The 26,480-nt window shown below is 43.7% G+C and overlaps 1 protein-coding gene across 7 annotated transcripts; it reads right to left on the reverse strand.

Moving 5' to 3' along the window:
* Positions 1-29: 29 nt before the first annotated feature.
* Positions 30-26,139, reverse strand: hectd1 (HECT domain containing 1). Of its 7 annotated transcripts, none has more exons than XM_076978287.1 (42): positions 25,927-26,139; positions 22,961-23,230; positions 22,492-22,726; positions 21,888-22,115; positions 21,328-21,609; positions 20,808-21,078; positions 20,605-20,681; positions 20,123-20,221; positions 19,909-20,023; positions 19,630-19,804; positions 19,222-19,360; positions 18,848-19,018; positions 18,436-18,658; positions 17,898-18,161; positions 17,111-17,187; positions 16,031-16,165; positions 15,617-15,763; positions 15,412-15,506; positions 15,183-15,288; positions 14,919-15,053; positions 14,672-14,811; positions 14,154-14,477; positions 13,774-13,940; positions 13,384-13,560; positions 9,546-10,247; positions 8,574-8,795; positions 8,172-8,350; positions 7,735-7,891; positions 7,319-7,541; positions 7,130-7,184; positions 6,620-6,802; positions 6,017-6,230; positions 5,840-5,922; positions 5,318-5,445; positions 4,903-5,104; positions 4,108-4,245; positions 2,862-3,469; positions 2,678-2,756; positions 2,160-2,253; positions 1,665-1,815; positions 1,126-1,270; positions 30-1,020 (listed from the first exon to the last, which is right to left on the reverse strand). In XM_076978287.1, the coding sequence occupies exons 2-42, from the start codon at positions 23,098-23,100 to the stop codon at positions 883-885; spliced, it is 7,623 nt and encodes a 2,540-aa protein (XP_076834402.1). In that variant the 5' UTR covers positions 23,101-23,230; positions 25,927-26,139; the 3' UTR covers positions 30-882. The 7 variants fall into 7 exon arrangements, with proteins under 7 accessions (XP_076834402.1, XP_076834401.1, XP_076834400.1 ...); XM_076978286.1 differs by having other exon boundaries at positions 8,217-8,350; positions 9,546-10,388; XM_076978285.1 differs by having other exon boundaries at positions 9,546-10,388.
* Positions 26,140-26,480: the final 341 nt, after the last annotated feature.

Below are 26,480 nucleotides of genomic sequence, written 5' to 3' on the forward strand. Positions count from 1 at the left end.
ATACCAAATCCAACACACAACCCTGTTCATACTTTGCAAACCTTTTAATGATTATTTCTGGAGCATACACATTTGAAAATATTTGTTTACTTCAAACTGCAACTTGAGTTAAATAAATGTTTATAATATACAAAGAAAATACAAGGAGAAGCATAGCTTGCTTTTTTCTTTTTTAAATGTGCCTTGCACACAGAACCAGTGTTTTTTTGTCTCTATAGCTTTTTTGTAAAATTACACAAATGCACTCAGGGACTTTGATCCTTTTAGCAGGGTAATGAACAACTGAAACATACTCAGTAACAATGGGGAGGGGGTTCAGAAAAGAGAAGCGTGTGCATGATTGTATGCTGATAGAGTAAGCAAAACAAAGAATGGGGGAAAATTAGTATTTCAAACAATGCACTAGTAAAACGCAAACCTGTAAATGCCCTAACACTCTACAGTTAGCTCTACAGAAGCAGGTGCTTGTCTCCCCCCTCTCTTAGGGGAACCAGGGTCTGATGTGTTTGAGATGGGGCAGAGTGGGTATATAAAGAGGGCTGATGTTGGATCTTAAACAGACGCTCAGAGCCAGGATGAGTAACAAAAAATGTTGGGGGTGGGAGTCCACATGAGGCTCAATTCCTTAAAGCAGTGCAACATCCCAGAAGACGGACACAGCTGGGATGGGCACAAGATGGGCAGGGGGCATCGCCGTAATCAGTTTCAATAGCTAGAGCCAAGATGATATTCCTTTTTACTTATGGTGGTACATGTAGGCTGTTTTGATAAGAGAGAGAATTTCATTGATGAGCACAGCTTTTGTATTTTTTTTTCTCTGCAACAAAACACGCCAGGCTTTATCAGTACAGGGAATTGGTCAGAGGTGCAGGGAGCGCATGCTCAGTTGAGGTGGAAGCCCTTTTCCATGGTGGCAGCGAGGAGACGCTCTCTCATGATCTCCTCAGAGGAATACTCTGGCAACTTCAGATAGTGCACACATGTGTTTACAGAGGGATAGCTGGCATCTGTTGCATCCACCTGGAAGTTGAATTAGATTAAGAACATTTTAAGGGGGAGGGCTGGGCTGCCATCGCTACAATTCTTAATCAACCTGAACTGAGTTGCAAATATCGGGTTACTTACCTTGCGGACTATTGTGAGACGGGGGTGCAAGTTGGCTAGTCCACCAGGGGGCAGAGTTGAGCAACCTGTTGTGAACTGTAGGAATGCCTTCCTTTCATCTGAAGACATTCCACATAGCACTCGCACAAAGCGTAAGAAACCAGGACTGTTTAGGGGGTGGGAATGAAAATCAGAGTATTAGCAAAATTTCACAAATTTGTGTGAAAATTAGAATGAATTTACTCAGTTTAAAGTCTTTTTTTTTTTTAACCACCAAACGGTACCAAACTATTTATGAAAGTGATAAATGTTTTTTCCTGACAAGCAGATCATGAGATAATCATGGGAGAATCAAATTTAGTTGCATTCCTCAAACAAACCAGTTTATAGTCCATAGAGTTGGTCCCTCACAAAGAGGCAGCCCTGTTTAACATTGCTTTCATACAGAATCTCTCAAACATACAAGTTACCAGTTATCATAATGTGAATAATCAATGGTAAACTTAACACTAAGAATGTAAAAGTATAAGTGCATTTTAATGCAGACATGAAACTCATACCTGTCTCTAGTGTAGCCCAGTTTGGGCTCTGTGTAGTTGACTATGTCCTCGGCTGTCCAGGATGGAGACTGGTTCCCACACAGAATCATCTGGACTTCTTTATGACTGAACGAGCTCAGTTTCTCCATAGGAAACACCCTGTTAAAGCCCTCTGCAGCAGGACCAGAAACCACAACCCCAATCAGTTGACCAACAAATCAGATCCAATTCTTTAAATGCTCTCCAAGGGAGAGAATATATAATTAAACCTATTCTCATAAATATATCCATCTAAAAGCCTTAATGTCAAAAGGTCAAACGTAATCTATAGTTCTCTGGTTGAGTTGTTGCCTTATAAGCAGTACTGCACTGAGCTCAAGTTAGTTAGACATTTTGTTTCTTGTTACCCACTGTAACCTTTTGTAATCTTAACCATAACACTGGAAATGGCAGTAGAGCAAGATTCCACATTCAGCTTCATGTTAAAAGATAAATGCCCACTATGAACCTTCTTACCTCTGAATGCTTCCATTTGCTTCTGGATTCCAGTGTGCATGCAGAAGTCAAACATCAGCTCCACATACTCCTCTGCATTGTCCATGGTAACCATCTGATGACACATACATCTTTACACTTAAACCTAAAGACACTGTACAAATATCAGTTGGAGGGCTGTCACTCAGAAATTTGCATTTTTAATGTACAATTTTATTTCTGATGAACATTCATACATGCTTTAGACACGTTATAACCTCTGCTTCCAGACAGTTTTTGAAAATGTGGGGCACACTCGCATTGTAGTTGCTCAAGAGCACCACCAGCAGGACCAAACCTCCAGGAACACCTTGTGACAATTTTATTACAACAGCGATGCCAGCGTCAGGTTCTGGAGCTCTACCACTCTCGTGATCTTAGGTCCCCTGTCTATACTTAATACACCTGAATATGCATTTCCACACTGCAGCCATCTCATTTTGGAACCAATTCAAATTATATAAATTCAACAGATGAGATTTTTTGGATTAATGGCCTACCTCATCATCTCCGTTGGGTTTAAGGTCCACTGCTGAAAAGCCATGTACTTTGGATGAGGGACAGAACTGGAAATTTAATCTACACACAAACACAGTGTTAGATTAAACAATTTACCCAAAAAAACAAATGTGCAATACGTACAAAGTGAACATGCAGGCGAGACTGAAGACAACTGCAGCTCACCCCAGATCTTCTACGCTGAGTGGTGGGCCAGAGCCCATAGGGTTTTTCAGCATGAGATCCTGTAGCCGAGTATTCTTCTCATCCTCCGAGAGGCTCTTACTGCTTAGGATTTGCCTCCTTTTTACTGCCAAATCCTTTATCTCCTTCAAGAACCGAGCTCTGTGAGGGTTCACCAGTTCAAAGTCTTCCCAGGTCAAGATGCCATGGTACCAGGCTGGGGGTTTGGGCTTTGGCGGGTCCAGGATGAATTCAGACTTCGAGTCCTCATCGAAGCTGCCCATTGAGTAAGTGTCCTGACCCTCCTCGGTGGAGGCTTCTGACTGGATCTCGGAGAAGTGGCGATCCGACTCCCCGCGTGTCTGGTATAGGAGTTTGCTCATATTGCTCTTGATGTCTCCCATGCAGAGCAGCTTGAAGAAGGGCTGGGAGATGGGCAGGTCAACCAGTCGGTTGTCTTGGATGCACTTGGCCAGAAAGATTCCGAGGAAAAGGAAGAGCTTGGTGATGCGCTCTAGATCATCACTGTCCTGAGGGAAGGGGGCAGGGAAAAGGCCACAGGAGCGCTGCACATAGTATCCTGGGGGTTTCAGACCACCTCCCAAATCAACCTGAACACAAATATACAACAATTTTATGCTTATACATACATATGCAACACACACTGCACATTTTATAACTGCACATCTATAAACTTGAGTTTGATTTAAATGATAATACATCAGGGTTACCAACTTTTGACGTTCACTTGGAGTGAGATTTTAACCTGGAGGAGGTGGCGAGTGTAAATTGTGAACATAAGTTGTTGAGTATGGGGGGGGGGGGGGGGGTTGGGGGGGAAGGTGGCGAACGTAAAATGGACACAAATTAAGTGTTATATCGCGATCTATCGATCGCCGGTGGTTGGCACCAGAGCGAACTAGTAACTCATTGAATCATATATGTGGATCAGAGGTAAATCAACTGGATTTTTTTTTTCGGCGTGAGAAATCGGAAGTGTGGCGTGAGAGCGTGTGAAAACGGTCAAATGCGTGTGTCTCACGCTCAATGCGTGAGAGTTGGCAACCCTGATACATTACTCATTACATCAACACCTCTATAAACCACACCAATGTTTGTAGGCAAGTAAGCAAAATCAAATGACACTCCAAGTCAGCAGATCGTCCTTAAAAAAAGTACCATCATGGTGTAGTTGAAATAAGCCACGCAGCACATTAAAATGCAAAACTGAACATTGGAAACTGCCGACCTGACGTGATTCATCGTCTGGGAAGTCATCATCACAGAGCCAGATGCCCAAAGATGTCCTCTGGAACTCAGCTGCTACTAGGGCGTAGAACTCCAGTGTTGGCCCCAAGCCAGTACCCTCTTCTCCTTGAAACTCCACCTGCAAACAGGAAATTCGAATAAAGGGTTAGAACGTTGCATTTTGAATGCTGCTACATTGTATGCAGCAGATACAGTCAGCATCAGACTGGCCAAAAATGAAATGAGCTGGTCCAATGCAAAATACAGGCTTTATTTGAACAAATACGCACATATGTGGTATGCCAGCCTTGGTACTTCACTTTATAAAGGATTTTCTTTGAGTAAATGTGCTTTAAAATGAAGAATGCCATTACAATCAACATGAAACGAAAAACCATATCTCCCACATTTTAAAATCCCAGCCAGACTTATTGAGTTCCAAAAAGAGGAATCACAAGAATGTCCAGGAGAAAGAAGACATACGGTCACCCTAAATACAGACTCAGAGATGGTGTCACGCACACATGTTGGCAAAGTGCCACTGATCCAATGGGATGATCCCATTTGTTCAACAGCTAATCCAATTAACAGAAGGAACATTTTTTGAGAGGCCTTTATTTTGAAGGACCTTACTAAATTACAACGATGAAGCACATACACATGCATCAGGATAAAAGTTATAATGCTTTGGCACACATACATAAGTTTTCATTAGCATTTAATGAAACCAGATCACCATTGTGGACCAATGGCACTTCTTTTATCAAAATGCCTTCAAGGAACAATTTATCCATACCTCCAGTACAGACTTCCTGTCAGCGTGGATCTGCATGACGCTCTCAGCCCACTCCATCATGGTCTCTCCACGTGGCACTTTCACACGTTCGTGCTTGAGTCGTCCCACCCGGAACTCACCGGGGTCGTCCCGCCGCACTGTGGTGGAAGGCCGTGAGCGCTCCATGGTAGCTTCTCTTCGGTTTTGGAGCCAGACTATCGCCCTACACACACACACCACCACTGTATAGCACTGCTTGGAATCCTAATATTCTTGTGACAAACATCCTAAAATAATTTAAAACTACTTTGAATGTTGAAGTCAAGTTTAACTCAAGTATTTCTTTAAGAATTTCAGTGTGCTCTCACCACAGCCTCATTAATATACGGGGCAATTTGAGCTTCGACAAAATGCAAGAGCACCACACAGCACTGACCTGGAGGCTCCAAACGCAGTGCAGGTGAAGAAGAGCTGCCGGGTCTCAAAGGGGATGAGGAAAGGACACTTGCTGGTTAACTGCTCACACCAGTCTGGGAGAGCTCCGCTGGCCAAAGCCAGAGGCTCCTGCACAACAGATAATGGCAGAATACAAATTTCAACTGTATGTATGCACATAAAATATAAGATACTCCGGGTTTCTAAATGTTCATTTGTTGCTGATACATGTTTAGGAAGTTATTACAATCTGGAGAACATATAAAAAAAACTGTTTGTAGAATGCTTAGCAAAGTTAAGTCAGCGTATATTAACCCAACACGTCTTAGCTTGACCGCTACAATTTTGGTAAACTGAAAAACAGTTTTTTTTTTTTTTTTTTTTTGCCAAACCTCTCCTTTCAAGTGCCATGTTCTCCTTCTTTAGCTTTTCTGACTTTTGATAGACATCTCTAGTCAGTCTCTTTAGAATATCTCATATACAGTAATCACAATATACATGAATATACAACAATGAATATTACCTCAATCTGTTGCAGTATTTTGGTTGTAATTTTTTTGCTGGTGAACTCCTCAGGCGATGCATTGAACTGTAGATCATCAATATCTATGAAAAGATGAAAGATAATAAAGATGATGCGCGTTCTCAGGAATCCGTGTACTAAGGCGGTGGAGGGCGTAGCCCAGGCCGAGCCACCCACCTTCCTGCAGCGTGCGGCCGGCCGAGGGCTCTCCGCCGATGATGAAGAGGATGCGCAGGAGCTGCAACACGTCCTCCACTCCACAGGCGCTCTGGCCCGGGCCCGCCTTGGCCTGCGCCTGCTCCCGCACGCTGCTCAGGATATCGCAGCTCTGCGTGGCCGACAAGGAGCCCGAGCCCAGTCCCGAAGACCTGCAGCCCCGCTCGCAAAAGTCCTGCAAGAGTCACACGCACAGAGAGGTGAGCCACGCCTTCCAGCGTCACGGCTCCCCGGCCCGTGACGCACCAACACCATACCACACACCAGGACGCCGGGCTACTGTAGCACAGGTTACTTTCACAAAACAGTAAAAGAAAATATGCTGTGTTATGGTGAAAATTACATAATTGTAAGCAAATTTAATAAATAAATACAAGCAGGCAACTCAATGGTGTCTAGAAAAATATATTTATACACACAAGGGATTAAAATTGTAAAAAGGGACAGACTAAAAGGTGACTACACACGTGAAAACCAAGAAAGAGAAAAAAAAATGTGAAAAAACAGTGACGGGAAAATAAAGATGTATAGATATATATATGCACATCTGATGCCGTTCTATACCTTGTATGCAGCTATGAGCTGCGAACAATTTCTGTTTTTCCTAATACTTTTATTAGTGCCGGTTAATTTCCAGTGGCGCAGGAAAGTTGAGTCTGCATTCTTCTGCATGTAGGTTATCAAGTCATTCTTTGGTAATTCATCTGTGCCAAGGTACTGTTCCACATGCTCTACAGACCAGCAACCCTACAACAGGAAGAACCAAATGTTGGTCTTTCCTGATTGTAAAGTCTCACGCAACACACATGCATTACAAATATCCACTATGAGGACCGTGCAGATACCAAGATTAATCGCTAGGGTGACCACCACCTCCCCCCTCCACCCACAGCCTCCGAGCTTTATGGTTAGTGAAAACCTAAAAGAGAGCTAGAGAGTCTACTGAGGAGGAGCATTTACACATTGGGGACAGCCACAGAAAAATCACAGGCAAGAATTGAATGAGTTGGAGAGAGTGAGTGAAAGAAAAAGAGTGAGCATTGGAGAAGAAGAGGGCAAGTAAAAACATATTACCATTTTGCCGCTTTCTTTCTCTTTGTCAGAGTCCTTTAACTCTCTGTACATTATCCTACAAAATAAAGACATGATTGAGCACAAGTACAATGCCAACATTGTATTAATGCAAACTTTAATTGCAAAATTATAAAGACTGAAGGTTAAAAAACAACAACAAAACGAAAAGCCCCACAACGAGGAACTCACGTGTATGTAGGCTCCCAGATGCGTCGAAGCTTGTCCGATTTGATGCTGCCGTTGCAAGAGAGTTGTAGCAGTTTTTGGACGTAGTAAAAGATGGTGGACTTGTAGTTGGACAGAGGTAGTTCTACTTCACGCGTGGTTCCCAGCCCTGCCACTTTCAGGATGAGAGCCAGGTGGGGGGAGGGGGCACATTCCACCTCCTCCTGCACCTCTGAGCGAGGAGTACCTGCGGCAGTCACATGAAGCATAATTCAGTTACACACACACATACCAAGATGTATATGGGGTTGAATTCAATTGTTCTGTGTGCAACATCGTGCCTGGTCTTCGCCGTGAAGTAATAAAGTTGATGATATTCTGGTTAGAACGAGCAAAAAAAGCAGAATGTCCCCTAACGATAAAGGACCAGACAGGAGTACCTGGTATGGGAATCTCCAGGTCAGTGGTTTGCTGGACATTGGTGCGGCCTGGCCGGGGGTCAAACGCGGGCACTAAAGCAGAGAACTGCCGCTTCAGCACAAAGTCGTCGTCCCAGGTCCTACGCCGGCCCCCTTTGGTTTCATACTCCTCTTCCTCCTGCCAGGCCAACATTTAACAGCATTTTACTTTTTTGGTTTCACATTTTTCACTATTTTGTTTCACTGGTCCACATCCACATGCAATATAGTCTTTACCACCTCACCACAGGCATGCTCTTCACATGAGTCATGCTAACAGAAATGACCATTTAGTGTTAAAAAATAAATCAAGACACTGACAGAAAATGAATAACGAAGGGAGGGAGGGGGACTTTTAATGACCACAAACTAACTGAGGATTTGCACTGTACTTTTATTGAAACTACAACATGTTTTACCCTATGAATATGAACGTGGTAACCAAGGTTGACCCTGGACCGTACCAGTACTTCCTCATACTCCTGGTCCTCCTGATTGTCATCCTCGTTCTCATCGTCATCGTCGTCCGGTTCAGGCAAGTCTTCCTCGTCGTCCAACTCGGCGAGCAAGGTGTTTGCCCGACAGCTGTCCAAAAAGTCTGAGGACAAGAAATAAGAAGGAAGAGGAAATGGGGTATAAGACAACATTTGAAATCTACATGCACACGTTTGCTACGAGAGGTGTCAAGAGAACAAAATGCAGTGAAATTAGTACGACACGATAGAAATGCAGAGTAATACGCAAGGATCAGGGTTAGTGAAGATTATGGGGACGACACTGTGGAGACGTTTTGGTAGATGAGGAAATCTAGCATAGCCTACCATAGAGGGAAAACTCCGCCTCCTGACCTGTGTCGCTCTCGCTAGATGTTGAGGTCAGACTGGTCGTCAGCGTGTTACTGAGCAACTGGCCGACGGACAAACCTGTAGTTGCCGTGGCTACATTATTGCTGCTTGTTACTATGGAGGTGGACATTGTAACTGTTGAGGTGGTACCAGTAGTTGTAAGGTTAGGAAAGCTCTGCGCACCCATGAGTGGAGAGGCTGCAAACAAAAATACAAAACGCTATTAATAAATAAATAGATTAGACATTAATTAATTTAATAATAAAAAAAAAAAAAAAACACACACCACAAAGCAAGTAAATGAACCAAACCAGTTAAAAAAGCTTGCTCTTTACACTAGATATGCTTTAGACACAGATTGTGATACAAGAGTTCAAACAGATTAATAAATAGAAATGGTTTTTTTTTTTCTTCTCTTTTTTAAGTAAGCCATTTCTTTACAGCCAATTTCCAAAATAGATCACATTGGGTGATTAGGTGACTGCTATTTCAATATTTATTATGATGCAGATTGAGAGGACCTTTGGTGGTCATATCTGTGCTGCATCACTTTTATATTTCCAAATTAACTTTGAGCCACAACATTATTAGCAATGAAGCAAAACTTTAGTGGTAAACCATTTGTGTTTTGGCACAATGATTAATGCTTCCAGGCAGCTTCTGGTCTAAAATTGAGTTAGTAGCTAGCCAAGACTGCTAATAAATCAGCCAGTTAGCTTATTACTTAGTGAGCATCCCAAGCTGCAGGATCAAAGGCACGTTCATGTTAAGACTGTACGGTTTGTCGAGAGAAAACTACGCTTCTTCCGTCCTTTTACTATTGGCATAGTCACTACAGTTAAAGACCATCCACAACACCAAGCGCTTACTTCATATCCAGTTACCGCAAGACATTTTTTGTTTTGCCATTTTATGCTTATAGTAGGATGGGACACCACCGATACTCACTGGCAGTTCCCATGACGTTGCGGCCCAGCGTGTTGGTGTTGTTGTCGCTGCTGCTGCGGCTTAGGTTCATGTTGTTAGTGGCGTTGGTGCGAGACATGTTTGGTGCCCGGCGCACGAATGACTCCATGAGGCTGGCTTCACGCGACGAAAGGTTGGGCACGCTGGCGCTGGAGCTCATGGGGGCGCCGGCGGCCAGGAGAGAGCTGACCGATAGCCGGGCGCTGGTGGCCGAGCACAGGGGCCTCTGTGATGGGGCGTCCTTGCTGGACGACTCCGACACCGAGCTGACGTCAGGGGAGCTGACGCTCACCAGTCCCATGGAGATGGCGGCCGAGTCGGCCGACTGGCGCTGGGTCCCGTCGGGCGCCGGAGTTTTACGCTCGGCACTTTCACTTCCGCTGTCCGCCGTGAGCGTGCTGGTGCTGGAGCCAGATCCGGCCTCCGCAGAGGAGAGGACGACCACTGGCTCTTGACCCTCTATGCCAGGGACTCCTCCTCCGATGCCCACCCCCTGCTCCAACAGGCCCTCCACCCTGCGTTCCATGCGGGAGGAGCTCAGACTGATATCACTGCTGCTGGCCACGCTACACACCGAGCTGCTACTGCCCTTCCGGCTGGAGGAGCTGGCCCCCGCCGCTGAGGACGGGCCGCCCTTGTCCGGACAGTTATTTTTCACCAGGCTGCTCCAGGACTGCGGGGTGCCTGTAACAGTGGATGAGACAGGTTTGGGTGACGGCGCTGACTCAGGGTCGTACCCTGGCGCAAGCTTGAGGTCAAACTTCCCTTCTGCACCCATACGGTACGAGTTTGAACCACCGGCATCCCAGGTAACATCAATCCAGCCTGAAAGAGGAGGGGAAGGGGAGGGGGGATATGAACGAGTGAGACCCAGCAGGAAGCAGAGAAAGACAGCAGCAAGTCCAAGACAGCAGCATGGCTCAACACTGGACCAGACACCACAAAATCAGTTTTGCCTTCTTCCCTTTACCAGAAGTGTGATTACCTCTTGAGCATTACAAAACCAAAAAATATTAATAGTATGTGGTGAAATGTAGTTAGTGTCTAAAGTGTCCTATTCTAAAGAGAACAAGCAAAAAAAAAAAGGGAAAAAAAGTTAAAAACAAAAAACCCACACAAACATACATTCTGGTCCAGGTGAAGCAGTGGAATTGAAATATGAGGCACAGAAAATGACGAAACAAAAAAAAAAAAAAGCAATAGATTTTTGCAAATGCCAAGCTAAAAAGCCACTTTAGAAAAGGAACTAAAGAATACATTTCTGTCAAATGTAAAAATACGCTTGCAACGGAGTCCATCGATAGCTTTGCAAATTGTGACATCAACATGCGCTTGGCTTGATTGATGGAGACAAGTCAGGTTAAAAGATATTTGACATGAAACATGGCTGCCCAAAGAATTCATCAGCAACAGAGTAGACGCTTGTAAAAGTATGAAAAAGAAATGTTACCTGTTAAGTTGGGGGGGGGTAAGGGGAGGGTTGCACCTCAAAATAGCAAACTAATAAAAACAAAGAATGTGGAATGAAAGTCTTAAGAAGGAACAGCAGTCCATTTCTCAGGGGGACTGAGTGTAGAATGAATAAATATTTTGATGTGGGACAGAAACAAGAGAAAAAGCACCACAGAAGGCAGTTACACAGGAATAAATACTGATCTCATATCAGTCCTTTCAAATCTGTCCCAATGTCCACTAGGGTGGTAGAAAACAAACAAACAAAAAAAAGGAGGAGTCCTAGATGACCTGAGATTCTTAACCAAAGCACAAAAGTTCCAAAAAAGGAACTACAGGGTCGTATACATATCACTTTAGTTATGAAGAACCTCATCAATCCTGATCATTGCTTGCTGACTCATGTTTAACAAATGTACTAATAATGTACGTTTTAAGAACAGAGTTGAGCATAAGGTGTTGAATGACCATCATGGCCTAAATAATCTGTTCAATTGCATCATTTGATATGGTACAAAGTAGGAGTTTATACACACACAAAAGGATTGTTGGTAAACATTCTACCATCTATAGAAGTGTTCTCACTTCTACTCTGCTGTTGAAAGAATTTCCAATGAACACAAATTGAGGTTTTTCATTTTACAATGTCCGGAGTGTTTAAAGCCGTTATGTAGATAATGGCTTCAAACTGCTTCAAAATGTGTAGTGCCTTCCTTAGCTAACTGGGTCACACATTTGTTTTGAGTTATGCAAAGCCCAATTATGTATGAAGAACACCACTGGCAAAGATCTAGAGGACTATACCACAAAGCTTGGCCAATACAGCCAGACATTCTTTAAAACATGCACCGACTTATCCAAACTTTGCATTTTAGGCTTAGCTTATCAAGTCTGGCAAGTATCTTTATTACTGAGGAGTCGGATTTGCCTGGTTATGGTCGACAATCATCTGCATTCTCCTTTGGTCCAAGCTTTTGTACAGAATTAGTTATTTAGTTATAAAGAATTAGTTATTTACAGGTAGCTTCTTTGGTTTTAGTTTTTATGCCATTTTCAACGATCCCTCAAAAATAAGTGCACACACAAAGGCCAGGATTGCCACGAGAGATATGAGAACCTGCACATCTAGTGCCAAAGCTCACGCCATGTTCAGAAAGTCCATTTGCCCATTCCAATGCCCAGCTGACCACTAACCGATGCCAGTAGAAATACTGGTGTGCATATTTTCTGACACACTGTAGAGGTGTATAACTAAACTAAACAATGTGAAGTAAACTTGTACTGAACTGGACTTACGGCTATGTAGCCTGATCAGTAAGCAGAGCTGTGTCAATGAATTATACATAGAACCATGGCTCAAAATTTTTACGCATTAAATCTGATATTTATGTTTTCAAATGTTTATTTGTATGAATTTTATGAAATATAATACCTGCCAGCATACCAACTAACAAAACAAGACTTAATAACATAATAATATTATAATAATACTAATAATGCCACAACTGAATCTGAATTAAATTGCAAAGGAACCTGCTGCAGGGCAGGTTGGCAATCTTGAGTTAAACCCTAAACTTAAATGTTGCCCTGTGTGCCCATGAAGTCCATTTGTGGTATACTCCTCAGGACTGCTGTGTAAAAGTTATACTTTCAATCATGTATAACACTGTAGGTTCTTGTCATTGAAAATATGCAAAAAACAAAACATGTCAGATGGAAAATTACAATGTAAATAATCAACAATAACGCTTTTAATATTTAGGTTTAATAATGGGTTAGTTTGTGGACAGCAAAAATTATTCTATAATTGCATTGTGGTACCCTGAACTGAAATCAAACTGAAATTATGAAATGCCTAGAAGCTGCCCACCTAATCTATACCAAAGCTCACCTGATCATACTGTTTATGATGCTAGGAACGAGCCTCTTTGGAAGGATTGGAAAAGATTTTAAAGCAGCCCAAGTTAGGATGAAGTAATTAAACGCCAAAATAAAAACATTAAACTGACGGCTCCAGAGAGGGCGGGGCTCTCCAGCCCTCAGCCATTAATGCAGGTTTTGCTCAGGAAGCTCCACAACACATGCAAATGCACTTGATGTTCACAATTTGTTTTCTTTAAACAAAATGTTACCACTGACTCCACAGAATGCAGCCAAGTTCTTATCATTTTAATATTCAAATACCCTAAATCGCCTACTAAAGAACTTCCTCTCAAATGTTTTACCCTTGCAAACATCGACATGCTTTCACAACATTTTTTTTTACTGAGCTACTCTGCAGTAATTACAAATATGGCAAATCGTACTCAGAAGGTTTAACAGCAAAGTACCTGTGCATAAACAGAAAAGCTTGAAAACAGCAACTCACCATTGTGGGCCTCCCCGGTGACGGTGCCCTCTCCAGGAGGATTGCCATCTTGGTCCCTCCATTTCCAGTCAATGCCACGAACCACCCGAGCGCCTGGAACTATGTACTTCATCACCTGAGAGCGGAACAGCCGCCGCTGCCTACGCAGGTTGGCCTCCGCCTCCTTCACCGCTTTACCTGGACAAGAACGGGTCCATTACCACACCACCCACAGTCAATGCATCAGGCAAGCAGGCTTGGTTTAAACATCTTTTAGGTTCAGAAAGTGGAGTCCCTCCTCAGGCTAATGTGGGCTTTGGAGGATTCTTTGTTTAGATGTGGATGTATTTATCCGATTATGAGCAAAGCTGTATCAGTTTAGATGCAATGAGTGCTCTGGGCCTTTCTTACCGAGCTGGTCTTCACACACCCCTGTGACAGTGCCATAGATCTCCAGTCCAGACAGTGAAAGGTAGTGTGTTTGCCCACTAGCATTCTTTCCCATCTGCTTAATGCGAATGTGTCTCCAGCCTTGCTTCTCGTCCTTTGATGGGTCCAGAGGCCATGTGGCTGTAGATCTAAGGTACATGCCACAAAAACATCAGAAGATAAGCACAATCAAAGCAAATGACGGACACTTTGTAGTCAATGCTAGAATCTTTAGCAAAACGATTTGAAAACAGGCATAAATTGCTAGTCTCTCCTTCCATCAACATGACAGCCCTCCATTTTGCACTTATTAAGAGTAAGCGGTCAAGACAGCCAGTAATCAAACTACATGAGTAACCTACCCAGGCTCATTGAGGCTGCCATCATCCACATGAGTGTAGAGGGTCATCCAGTTTTGGCCATCTTTAGACACTTGGAACACCCAGTTGCGGAGAGCGGAGCGGCCGTAGCCCCGGGCGTGGCGCAGGGTGTAGGCCGAGGGGATGACCCACAGGCCCAGGTCTACAGCAAACCATGCGTTCTTGTCATCGTTGGTGTGGCAGTTGAGAGCAGAGCTGTCTCTGCTCAGGATGTCTTCCAGCCGGCCATAGGGCAGGTTCCTGCCCTCTGATGAGGTCACCACCACCAGGCCATAAGCAGCAGGGTTCACCCACTCATATGCAGTCCTATGGACAAATAGTACAGAAAAGTACAGAAAAGTTAAGCTCGTGCATAAGAACAGTTCATACGCTATACATTTACAATGGCATACAAAAGGGAAAATAAAGGAATGCAGGGTTGTAAAGTAGTTCTTTTTGCACACAATTCAGAATCATTTCAAAGCGCAGTTGCCAGAGAGGAGTGTGGACAGGAAGCTCACTTTGCATTTGTGCCAATCCAGTACACGATGCCATTCTCATCAAAGTCATGCTGGTGTCTGAAGGTGAAGCTCTGGCCTTCACGCAACTTCCTGACAAAGATGAAGGAGGCCCTATCAAAATCATACCACTGCTTCGCCACCTGGAGAGCAAAAGAGATAGATAGGGAACAGTCAGAAATCATGGAAGAAACATGAAGACCAACAATAATGGTGCAAGCCAGAGTGAGAATGAAATTCCAGCTTTCACCATTTTAAGCAGGTACTGCTCCAACGATTCGACGGTAGCTAGAGGTTCCATTTTTAGCATCCTGCCTGTCCGATCGATCAGGGCAGTCTCCCCGGGAGCCCGCTCCAGTCGGAAACGCAACCTTCTGGTCAGAATCTGAAACAGTTAAGGAGTGTACTTCAATAAATCGTGAAAAACCATTTTCAAAAAAATAAAAAGAATCAAATCAGTCAAGTCACTTTTCTGGTCAAATTATTAACATATAGGCCTGGTAGAGAAGTTCACCTGCAAGTTGTAGGTGGACCCAGGTGTGTCATACAAGTGAAGAGGCAGCCGTTCTATAGACTCCAAGACTGCTATCAGCTTACGGATTAAGGCAACTGCGGGTCGGCTAGATCACACACACACACACACACACACACACACACACAACACAGACACACGTGAGATTCACATTCTATAAAAAACAAACAAAAAAAACCCACACTCAACAGATCCAAAGATTCCCTCCTACCTTTCATCATCTTCATTTTCACTGAAGGCAGTCTTAAACACATTTATCCTCTCCATCAACGGCTTACAATCATGCTTCATGTCAAGTTCAACATTCTGTTAAGGAAAGAGAAAAAGAAGGAAAAACAACAATAGTATTACAAAAATGGCACACCGCACCCAAGCACGTGATGCCCTACAGTAGTCCGATAACTCCGTGAACTCACATTATTGAGGACAGTAAACAGTGCTTGCACCAGGCCACTGCTGCACATCTCATAGGGAGAGATGGTGTTCTCATCCTTGAGAACAACAATCAAATTTTCTAAAGCCGTTTTCATGAGGTCTCGCCACGTGTTCTCTCCCTCAATACACTGCAAGACAGCAAATCGAAAAGCAGACATTCATAATTCTTACAATTCTGACATTTACAAATTGTAACATATTTGAAGGAAGAGAATTATAGGACTTAAAAAACTAAATGTTACAAAATAACAAAAAAATAAATAAAAAATGCTCATGTGTTTAGTTTTATTTTTTTTACATTAGACCTAAACATATTCAGTGTCTTTGACTAAATATTAGAGTGGATTAAAATGATTGTAAACAAAACATGCTTCGTGGGTGGTATAAGAACATACCTGTCTGTTGGTGTGCAACTCCCAGGCAGATTCCAGCTGAGTGGCAATATTCCTCAGGGTGACCACTACACCCCTGGGCATACTTTCCACAGCCTTAAAGTGGTCATCGTACAGGTCTCTGGCCATGGTTTTCACCTACATATAGCAAAAGCAAGTTCCAGTCAGTGCTCCCAGGACCTTTGGCTCCAACGTTACGAGTCACAGAGCCAAGTGCCTCAATCACCACTGGGACAACCCTTGTTAACCTTCCAAATTCTCAGTTTCTTATTTCAGCCTTCTCTTTTACTTCTTCCTGGTATTTATCTAACTCGTATGCCTTCCTTTGGTTATTTCCATCACTTGCACCATCTATTGCATTCAGCATCTTGTCTATCACGATGCCCGTCAGGAACACAAGCTTCCAAGACGTGAACATGTGTGCAAGTACATGAGCACTGCTCAGGAGGGACTGTTACCAGAAACTCAAAAGAACCACCCACCGACAAAGCTGCCCATCAGGATTCTATTACCAAACAGACAAATCTAACTGGTTCCAGGACCAACTATAAGAAAGCAAAAGACTCTATGCCACACACCTAGAACCGCAAGACCACAAATGCCCAGGTCACCATACAGTGTGCTATTTACCAAGATGATGCATATTCTCATACAGATCAATAAGAAAGGGTATAGATTAGATTCAGGAGCTGAAACACCACCAGCTTCCTGCTGTTAATGGATGGGATCAAGCTGTAGACCAAGATGAACAAAATTGGACAAGCCACGGAGAGTGATGAACAACAAGAACCTGTGAGAAGGTTCTGTGGGACCTCCAGATTCAGACAGATAAGCCTGCATGTCAAACCAACCAGATGTCATGATAGTACAAGATGTGATTGAAACAAGAATCAAAAAGAATGTTAAAGGTTCAGACAGATGCAATCAAATTAGTGAAGGGGGACTTGGGCCTATGACCCTCTTGACACAATGAATCTCAGCTCAGAAAAGCGTGACACTAGGAACAGTAAAAATACTGTGCCACACCATCAAAACTGCAGGGTGAATGGCAGAAGCCCTCACACGTGATCAGCAAACATTTACCTTTTGTTTTGTTTTTTCCAGTTTTGATTTTAACTTCCTTCCACGTTTTCCAGTCCAGCCCGTCACAAATTCCGACCCTGAAACAATAAAGAGGACACAATACAGTCTGAAATAGGAGTGTGCAATCTTTCTGATCTTTCTTACCAATTTCTTCCCAACCCGTATTTTCACCATAATTACAATAACAATAATTAACGTCATAGTTAAACTTTATGTTAAATATTTGATAAAGCAGTGAATCGACATCATAGACATCAAATAACACATTTTCAGTTACTCTGCATGCTTCTTTCTGCGGTCCTCCATCGTTATTCAGTATTGGATAAGTATGTGTGTCTTTATCATACCCTGCACCTGGAGTGCATCAGCATCTTAAATCCCTCAGTGTACAGTGTTTGTGGCAACATACTTCACTAGAGTATACATACTCAGACACCCTTTTCAGTAATTTTCACTCATTTTACAATGCCTCAACCATGGGGTCTTTCATGTGCGAAACACATGGTATGATATGCCAGCACATCTATATTGGAAGCAATCAGCTAGCAATTCTGTTTTGTGAATATAGTTTGGATACTGGTTTTTTCATTGTGAAGTTCTGAAACATTAGACGCAAAAAAAAAATCAATCTCTACAACTCATTTAAAAAGTAGAAATTGTGCACATCTTCATGATCGGTCATGATAGAAAAACAGATCGCCCACCACTGCTCTGAAACAATACTTTGAAACTTAAGAGCAACATGCAGCCACCGAACCAACACTTTGTTGCATACTCTCACACTCACCTAGGGATGTTTCAGCAGTGAAGGAGTGCTTGGTGCCTCGATTGGACTCAAACACAAAGCCCGGCAGGTCTTCCTTCAAGATGGTGGCCTGCTGTCCGTCTGAATTATGGATGGCGATCTCCCCCTCTTTCAGACAGGTGAGGGACCAGTTGCCCACAGTAAGTTTAGTGGGCCCAAGCGTTGACAGAATAGGCTGGCTGGCTGTGACCGGCTTCACCTGACTCCTGGCACGCTGCAGCTTCTCCAGAAACTCACTCCGGCTTTCTGGCAGAGGTAGACACACGCACAATCAGTAGCAGTCTTGGATTGAGTGAACACGTTACAAGGGTCACATCCTTAGCCATGCACAGCTTATGAAGAACGAAACTTTAATTGCCTATTTGCCAAAAGTAGATACCAATTGTGATTTGTAAACATTTAAAATGTGTAACATTACATGACTGTCCTGAACACAGAGGTGCTCTTTAAGAGGGAATCAACAATGGCAACATTAACGTTTTCATAAAACACTCATAAAAAAAACCCCCACACAACTCACCTGAACTGTCAGAACCACCTTCTGGGCTTCCACTGGAGTACATGGTAGCTAGTTTACCATCCAGGATAAAACGAAACCAGCCATTGCTGCCATTAGACAGCTCCAATGCAGCAGCATCACTCCAGATGTACAAGCAGTCCCTGCCTCTGATTATGGACCAGTCCCTCCAGTGGTAGGGTTTGCCTTGCTGGATCTCTTTGGCATCCTCCTGGGGCTCGTCCTCCTAAAATTACATACACACCGATTTGCTTTTCAACTACGGTTCTGTTAGAACTTCATACTTGCAAATACATGCACACATTTGTAATAAGCTACAGCACCATAAGCTATAGTACCATATAGCACCAAGTAAGTATGATTAGTTCATATTTGTCTTCACTAAAAGCCATTAAACAATAAAAAGTGTCGTCACCTTTTCAGGCTTGGCTTCCTCCTCATTCTCATCATCAGAGCTGGGTCCTGCCATTGTAGACACCTTATTGATGACACCGAGCCTGGCCAGCTGGTCCAAGAACACATCTCCTCCCTTATCAACCAGATCACGAATGATCTGCAGTGCCAGGAGGTGGCCATCGTCATCGTCCTGTGACGAACATGAGAAAGGTATCTCATCTCATGTAGCATTCACATTACAAACCCAAGAAGTCTGAAGTTGGCTCGCCACAGAACAATACGTTTGCACGCACCGGGAAACATCACGGAAAGCACAAGCTCAATACTAAATTATTCTTTTTAGTTTTAAGCAAGAACAATGGAGTGAAAACAAAGTTCACAATCGGAACTGACCTCCTGATCCAGCACGGTAGCTGTGATCTCTACAAGGACGGTGGGCAGGTTGTGTCCGGCGTCAGAGTCACAGACTTCCTTAAGCAGCACTTCAGAACTGTAGTGCACCATCTTCCTGATCAGCGCTAAGCTAGCTTTCCTGCAGTGGATGGACAGAGTACATGGAATGTGTTATTCTGACTACATTTACCTAAATCCATAAACAGCAGCAAGAGCTTTGCTTTAAAAAAAGCATGTGCAGAGTATCCTTGTTTGTGCCAAATAAGTAACAAATCCAGTCTACATAAGCAATTTGCCATCAACCGGTGGTACCAGCAGTGAAATATGAACGTGCAAACCACATAAGCATAATATGTACTTTAGTAAATCTGGCCCTCGTTGCATTGGAACAGTGTATTTTAAACAAACCTTATTGAAGGCAGCATGGTATGCTGAAAGGTTTGTGCAAATACTGGCAGCAGCCTCTTCAGATAGATCGGTGCCATCTCAGGGTCTCCCTTCGGCTCGCTGCCCTCCTCTTCCTCCTTATTCACGTCCTTCTTTTTCTTGTCGTCCCCCTTGTTCACCGGACACATCCAGTCTCCTGCAATGTCATGCAAAATCCTCATTCAGAACGATTCCACTCTAAAAACTTGTCTGCAGCTCTCCAACTTTATAATGTAAAAAGGAAAAATAAGCAGCACTTGCCAGGGGACTGAAGGATGGCAACGACCTCACTGTGCCCCCGCTCCCTAGCTTTGTCCAGGGGAGTTTTGCCATCTTCATCCCTCAGATCAGGGTTGGCTCCATGGCGCAATAAAGTCTGGGAAGGGGGGGACGGGACACGACACACTCAGTGGCATTAGATCAAAGCTTTAAAACATGAACCACAAGCATTTTGATCACACTTATATCCAGTTACCTTGGCTACTTGGGGCCGTCCAAAACAGGCAGCGTAGTGCAAAGAGGATGACCTTTGGCCTCTATTGACATCAGCACCTCTCTCACACAGGAACTCCACCTAACATACAAGCCAGAACATGGTCAGCTTTGCCATCGACCCCAATGGCCTGCAGAGGCTTTTACTAGTTGAAGCAAGTCAAGAAATCAGGTTGCATTAAACCTGATTATACATGATATTCTTAACAGTTGTTTGGTCACCTAGTTTAGCAACTGTGATCATTTGATCCTTCTCACTTAACCTTGTGAAACAAGACACTGTGAGCCTTTAATTCAAGACAGACATGACATGCTTAATAGCACATCAAACTCCATAATAAAAAGAATGTAACCTGAAACACCTATCTGAATATATTATATTAAATAAGCTCATCTTCCTAAACATGAGGCAAACCTAAAATTCATTTGAAAAATATATATATATAAAAAAAAAAAGAACCTCACCATTTCCTGTGTACCAAAAGCAGAAGCCCAATTCAAGAGTGTTTGACCCACATCATCCATAAAGTTCACTTCAAATGCTAAAAGAGAGAAATACATGTATATATTTTATGAAAACATGGACACTCATCTGGCAAACACAAAAACACATGACGAACATAATGCACGAGACAGATATATAACAGGTATAATCACAGAAAACCCACCCCCAGTGTCGATGGCATCGATGAGCGCGTCCGTGTCTTTGCTGCGGATACAGTCAATGAGCTGTCGGTGGGAGCGCTCGCCCGAGCTGTCCAGACGCCGCAGGCCCGGGATGCGTCCAGTGGAGCCGGCGGTGGACTTGGGCAGAGCCTTACGGCCCTCGAAGAGCAGCACCAGGAGCAGGTCCACCAGGCGCATGGTGTCTAGCACACAGCGCTCGTCCCCCTGCAGGGCGCTCTCCATGGAGTCAGGCAGCTCGGAGCGCAGCAGGTCCTGGGGGGAGACACACGCAAGCTCACTCACCTTACTTAGTAAAGAGAGGAACTCCCAGACCCGTGCTTTCCCAAGCCTGGTTTAACACAGCGAAGCGATGCTCTAACGCCATTATGGTGATGTTTTACTATGTCCTCAGGCATTTTGTATTATACAACTAGAAAGAATGTACAACTTGCTCCAGCCTGTCCCATGATAAATCTACTTAAATGAGACTAGTCCCAACAGAATGAATAGAGAAGCTCTTACATGCGTGACCAGCGGCGAGCCCCTGCACAACGTGGAGAGCAGGCTGACGATGGTGGACACCTGGTTGCTGAGTTTGGAGTCGGCTGCAGACGGGGCGGCGCCGGTGGAGGCCCGGCCGGGCTTGCAGGTGGAGGAGGGACCGGCGGCCGTGCCTCCGGCCGCAGCCATGCGGGACAGCAGCTCTACGGTGAGGCCGTGCTTGGCCAGAGGCGCCGGGTCCACTCCACGACGCGTGAAGCGGTCTGCCAATGAGGCAAAGCATCGCAGGGCTCCGTCGGAAACCTGCAACATCACAGCGAGTGGATTCACATTTGATCAAAAATGTACAATAAAAACCAGAACATTTTCTAGCTGTTTAGGTTTGTGTATGTATGTATGCAACACTAAGAGGGGAAGTAGAGCACAGGCATTCGGGCCATTTCAGTTCAAACCATCATTACCATTAACAACCATTAACACACTGATTAAAGTCAATTAACTTTTTGGTTCTTGCATGCTGCGTAACTCTATAAAACCAGCTACAAATGTGCAGACTGTGGGTGATGCCACACTGCTTTTACCTGGTGATCCTCATGCTTGAGCAGACTGGACAGGGACTCCACACAGGTCTCCAGGGAGGAGTCCTGTGGCTCCATTTTACTGCACAGACGAGACACCACTGCCATGGCGGAGTGCAGCGTGTCCTTATGCACCAGGTGCCCGCTGTCTCTGATGAAGCTCAGGACGCAGTTCAGACCACCGGCCTCAAACACAGCACCAGACTCCCTAGTGCAGATCAGCTCCAGCACCTATGGCAAGGAACAGGTGGTTCATTTGAGCATGGCTTCCTTAAATATTACAACTTCTCCACAAAAAAAAAGGTGCCTCAGCAGATGACAAGTTATCGGAATAGCACGATCATCGGGCTTCTGAAGTTTCAAGACTTTCGTGTCAGACTGCTTGAACTCATTACTGGTCTATCCTGCAATGCACCATTCCCTTGTTCTCATTTTCAATGTCTACAAAACGCAAGGCAGCAGTTTTCAGAGACTGTGTACAGAATGATCTTAGAGAGCAGACAACTGCGAGTCACAGCTCACTCTCCAAATGCAAGAATAACTAGAGCACTAAGACAACACCATTTTATCCAGTTATGAGAGAAAGAGGAAGTGATATCTTGTTTACCTTTACACACTGCTCAGCCAAGTCTCTGCTGGTTCTGTTGTTGAGCTCCACCACTACCAGTCGGTTACACAGGGCTTTGATGGCCCCGTCCACACCGACTATTCTGCGAGTGCACTCAGCAGACACATCGAGGTAATACGTGATGGCTCTGGCGGTCACCTCCAGAACATTGTCAGGGGCGCTTTCATCAAGAAATATCTTACACAGGGCTGGAAGGAACGTCCGCGGAGGACACCTGGGGATATGTGAAAATCAGTAGAATAGTGACATTAGACACTAGTTTGATATAAAATATTAAATCAAGCTTAATAAGGCTACATGGGCTTTTGGAAACCTCTGTATTTGTGGTCTCTATGTTCTGGCAAACTGTCAGGGTCCTAAGAGACCCCACATTGCCAGCATTTGACCTTGCCCCTTTGGCCTTAAAAGGGGGGGAGTGGTGTGTAACATGGCTACAATTTGGACTTACGTTTCAAAGCAGCGGTCGACGTTGTCAGACATTAGCAGCAGCATGCAGAGCTGCTCCAGGGCGATGAGCTGCATGTCGCGCTCATCACCCTGGCCCATCTGCAGCCACTCCAGCAGTGTGTCCGGGTCAACGTCTGCCATGGCGTGCTGCTACCTTGTCCGGCCAACACCCAGTCACAGCATCCGCCAGAACCCAATAAAAAAGGGGGGGAGGGGGAGGGGGAGTGACGAGGCAGTCACTTGTTCTGCAGCAGGATCATGAAGTCTTTACCTTCAGGACAAAAAGATGAAGTGTCATGAAAGAGCACATGTCTAAGCTAATAAATACATTGACACATTCTTAGATGTGATTAACCTAAGAAGACAGCTTTGCATTTTTAAAGCCTGTTTTTCAAAGTATTTTAACTCAACCGAGTGGGTTAGTGTTGACTGATTAACAAAAGCTCTGTGGTAAAATAAAATAGGTCTTCAAAATCTTATAATTAAACAATGATCATCAGTATCCTGCCTGTTGATAGAAACAAGCCTCAAACAATTTTTATATCTTTCTCTAGCTAAACCAAGTGTCCAGGCAGACAAAGCTGAAGCCAAGTACATGAGGGCTGAGGATTAATCTATAAACAGGCTTGAGGTAGATCCACTATCCTCTTATAGCCTGACAACAGAGCATTCCCAGGAGCAGGAACATTGTGAATTCAAAAAGAGATACAATAGATTCACTGAATTTAGCATACTGAAAATATCCCCAAAAACCTGCATTGTTACACAATTCTGACCTTTGGTTTTGATCGACACAAAAGCAGAATCTAAATGTCAACTGTCCAAAAAAGTACAAACCAGCTTACATTTCTAATTCATCATCTTGTGCATTGGCAACACTTTTTGGAGTTGGCCTAATACTGAGAGTAAAGAATACTAAACTATGGACTACATTATAGACCTGCACATTATAGCATCTTTATGATTTTGCTTTTCATGTTGCCTAGCCGTGTGCAGCATGCGGCAATTCAGATAATAGTAATGTACTTGACAGTTTAAGTCTGGCTGTTATATTTTGGTCAAACTTTGGATTAGACAAGAGCATCAGAAAATCACAAATAACGAAGCATTATGAATGAGAAACTAAAAATAACTTAAAAGGAAGATTGGAGAAAACAACTTCATGTATACAAAATGAATCCCAACAAATAGCACAGACAAATCTGCAAGACTAAACATGTATTTGTATTAGTGAGATAACCTTTATGTGAGAATGTGTGAGCATCCTTTCCAGGATGGCTGCGCTTTGCCATTTACAAATAACTTGTTCTGACGATTTAGACAGGACTGCCCAGCTGGTTGCGAGATCATCTTAGAAACAACCAGATAAGGTAAATGACATCCTAGCTAATGACCTGCCGATTACACACAGACAAAAATCCTTTTATGGGGAGAAGGCCAGGATACTTCAGTAGTTTCAATATGTGATTTTCCACTAAAAATGAGCAAAGATCATCATCTTGCCCATGCGCGTAGTACTAAACTGACTGTTTAGACAACAAGGACTAAAATTAGCATTCTACAACTAGACCCCAAATAAATATCTACCACAATGGCGTAACGTACAGCATCAGCTGCTTAGCTGAATGAGTCAATAAGTGACTTGATTGCACTCCGATGTCATCATGGGGTAGTGGCATGACAAGCCAAGAATTTTACAAATTGATGTGGTTACAAAAAAAAGGAAAAAGTAACGACCGTTTCAAGCTACAGTCCTAGAACATTTACCTCATGCTAAAAAAAGCCTTGACCAACACCTAATTAAAGCTGTATCATGAAAATAAGATCTAAATTTAGCTAGCCCACATTAGGATCCAGGATTCTTCGTTTATCAAGTTTGCCAGCTACTTCAGACAATTAGCTAGCTGGCTAGCACCTCGTGTGAATAAGAAGTTGCTACCTACCTAGCTGCCCACGTACCCAGCCCAGGATTAACCTTCTTTCGGGTCGTGACAGCTAAAGTGGATTCGCAGAAGGCGAAAACACTACAGCTGGTAAACAATTACGACAAACAGCTAACGGACCTACAATGTCAATACTGACCTGCAGTTCTAACAGACGGTTGTGTCTTGATGGCTAGCGACAGCTAGTTAGGTTGTCCATGACCGAGGCAGGTTAGCTAACAGTTCACCTCTCACCTAGCCGTAGTTCAGTAAGTCAATCAACATCGCATCTAGAGTTAAATGGTTAACAAAATAAACAAGGCGTCTAAGAAATGGTCTGGTTTGTGTGAATGGTTTGAGTCACCGAGTGTACGAAGGATTCGTTAACTTTATTAGCCAGCAAGCCGTTTACTCGGCACCGGCCTTGTATAATTACTATAGAAGCTAACGCTAGATCTTTGCGGTAACCGTGATCCCCCGGCCTCCCCCTCGTCCATCATATTTTAGCCTTCAGTTTCACCTTAATTAATTCTGTACATTATGATCATTCATATCTAACTACAATTCGACCTCCAACAGTTGGTTAATAAACTGTCTTGCACAGCTCAGTTTATCCAAGTGCTACAAAGGTTGCTGGCTAGCTAACCCAAGTTAGCTAAAGCTACTTCGCTAACGCTAGCTAGAATTTACTAGCTAGCTATAGCAAGCCTGCTAACGTTACATGTAACAAATGGTGTTGATAGCCATAGCCCGCTAGCTAGACTAGATAGCCTGTTAAAAAAGCAAAACACCCCACATAACAGTTCACCGAACTGAAGACTAAACACACGGCGAAATCATTTCAGTCCACAAACATGACATTAACAAGATATCTGGTAAACGGAAAACAAAAAAGAGAACTAAACAAACAGGGCCTGGTGTTTACCGAGACGTCCAGGAGCCTAAAGTTCTGGGAGAGCCCAAGGCCTCGCCATTTCTGTCGGCAACACAGAGGAAAGCTGCCTCGCTCGGTTTATAACCGCTACCAAACGAACACAACACTCACCGTCTTCAGGAGATTCCGTGAGAGAAAAAAAACAAACAAAAGTTGGTCAATTCAGTCCTAATCACGGGAGCTAGCAAACAAAACGTTGATTCTTCTTCATCCCCGTGTTTTATGTATAAACGGAAAGGTCAAAGTGAACGGGGAAGCAACGGACGACTGGGAACGAAATGGAGAGCCGTCGAGGGAACTAGTTGGCTCTCCGTCGTACGCGTCACGAGGCTGAATGGTGTTATTCCACAATAGCCGCTGGGGGCGCTAAGACATTTACCTACAAACAAACAAACAACCTTGCCGCAAAATTGAGTTATCCAAGTTGTCATTCGAAACGTTTTAGATGACAAGTTAGCTGTTAAAAAACTCTTAACTTATGAGTTTTGTTTCTCAAATATTTCATCCTTTTCAAGATGAGGTTTAATATGTACAGCGTGAATATATATACCAACGTGAATATGTAGGGTAAAAAGCATTTTGAAGAGTACCAAATGTAAGAACATTTACTCCTCATAAAAGCTTTTTCATGTTTTCAACAAACACAAAAGATTCAAACAAGCATC

The sequence above is a fragment of the Brachyhypopomus gauderio genome, chromosome 17 (assembly GCF_052324685.1).
Source record: "Brachyhypopomus gauderio isolate BG-103 chromosome 17, BGAUD_0.2, whole genome shotgun sequence".
Taxonomy (NCBI): Eukaryota; Metazoa; Chordata; class Actinopteri; order Gymnotiformes; family Hypopomidae; genus Brachyhypopomus; species Brachyhypopomus gauderio.

Bases quoted from the DNA above. Each gene is read 5' to 3' on its own strand.
- hectd1 (XM_076978285.1), bottom strand. From the start codon at position 23,100: ATGGCAGACGTTGACCCGGACACACTGCTGGAGTGGCTGCAGATGGGC. The intron at 18,659-18,847 runs GTGACGACACTT...ATGTAATTTTAG, and splicing joins AGGAAGCCAAGCCTGAAAAG to GAGGACGAGCCCCAGGAGGA. The intron at 17,188-17,897 runs GTGAGTGTGAGA...TTATTGTTTCAG, and splicing joins CACTGCTGAAACATCCCTAG to GGTCGGAATTTGTGACGGGC.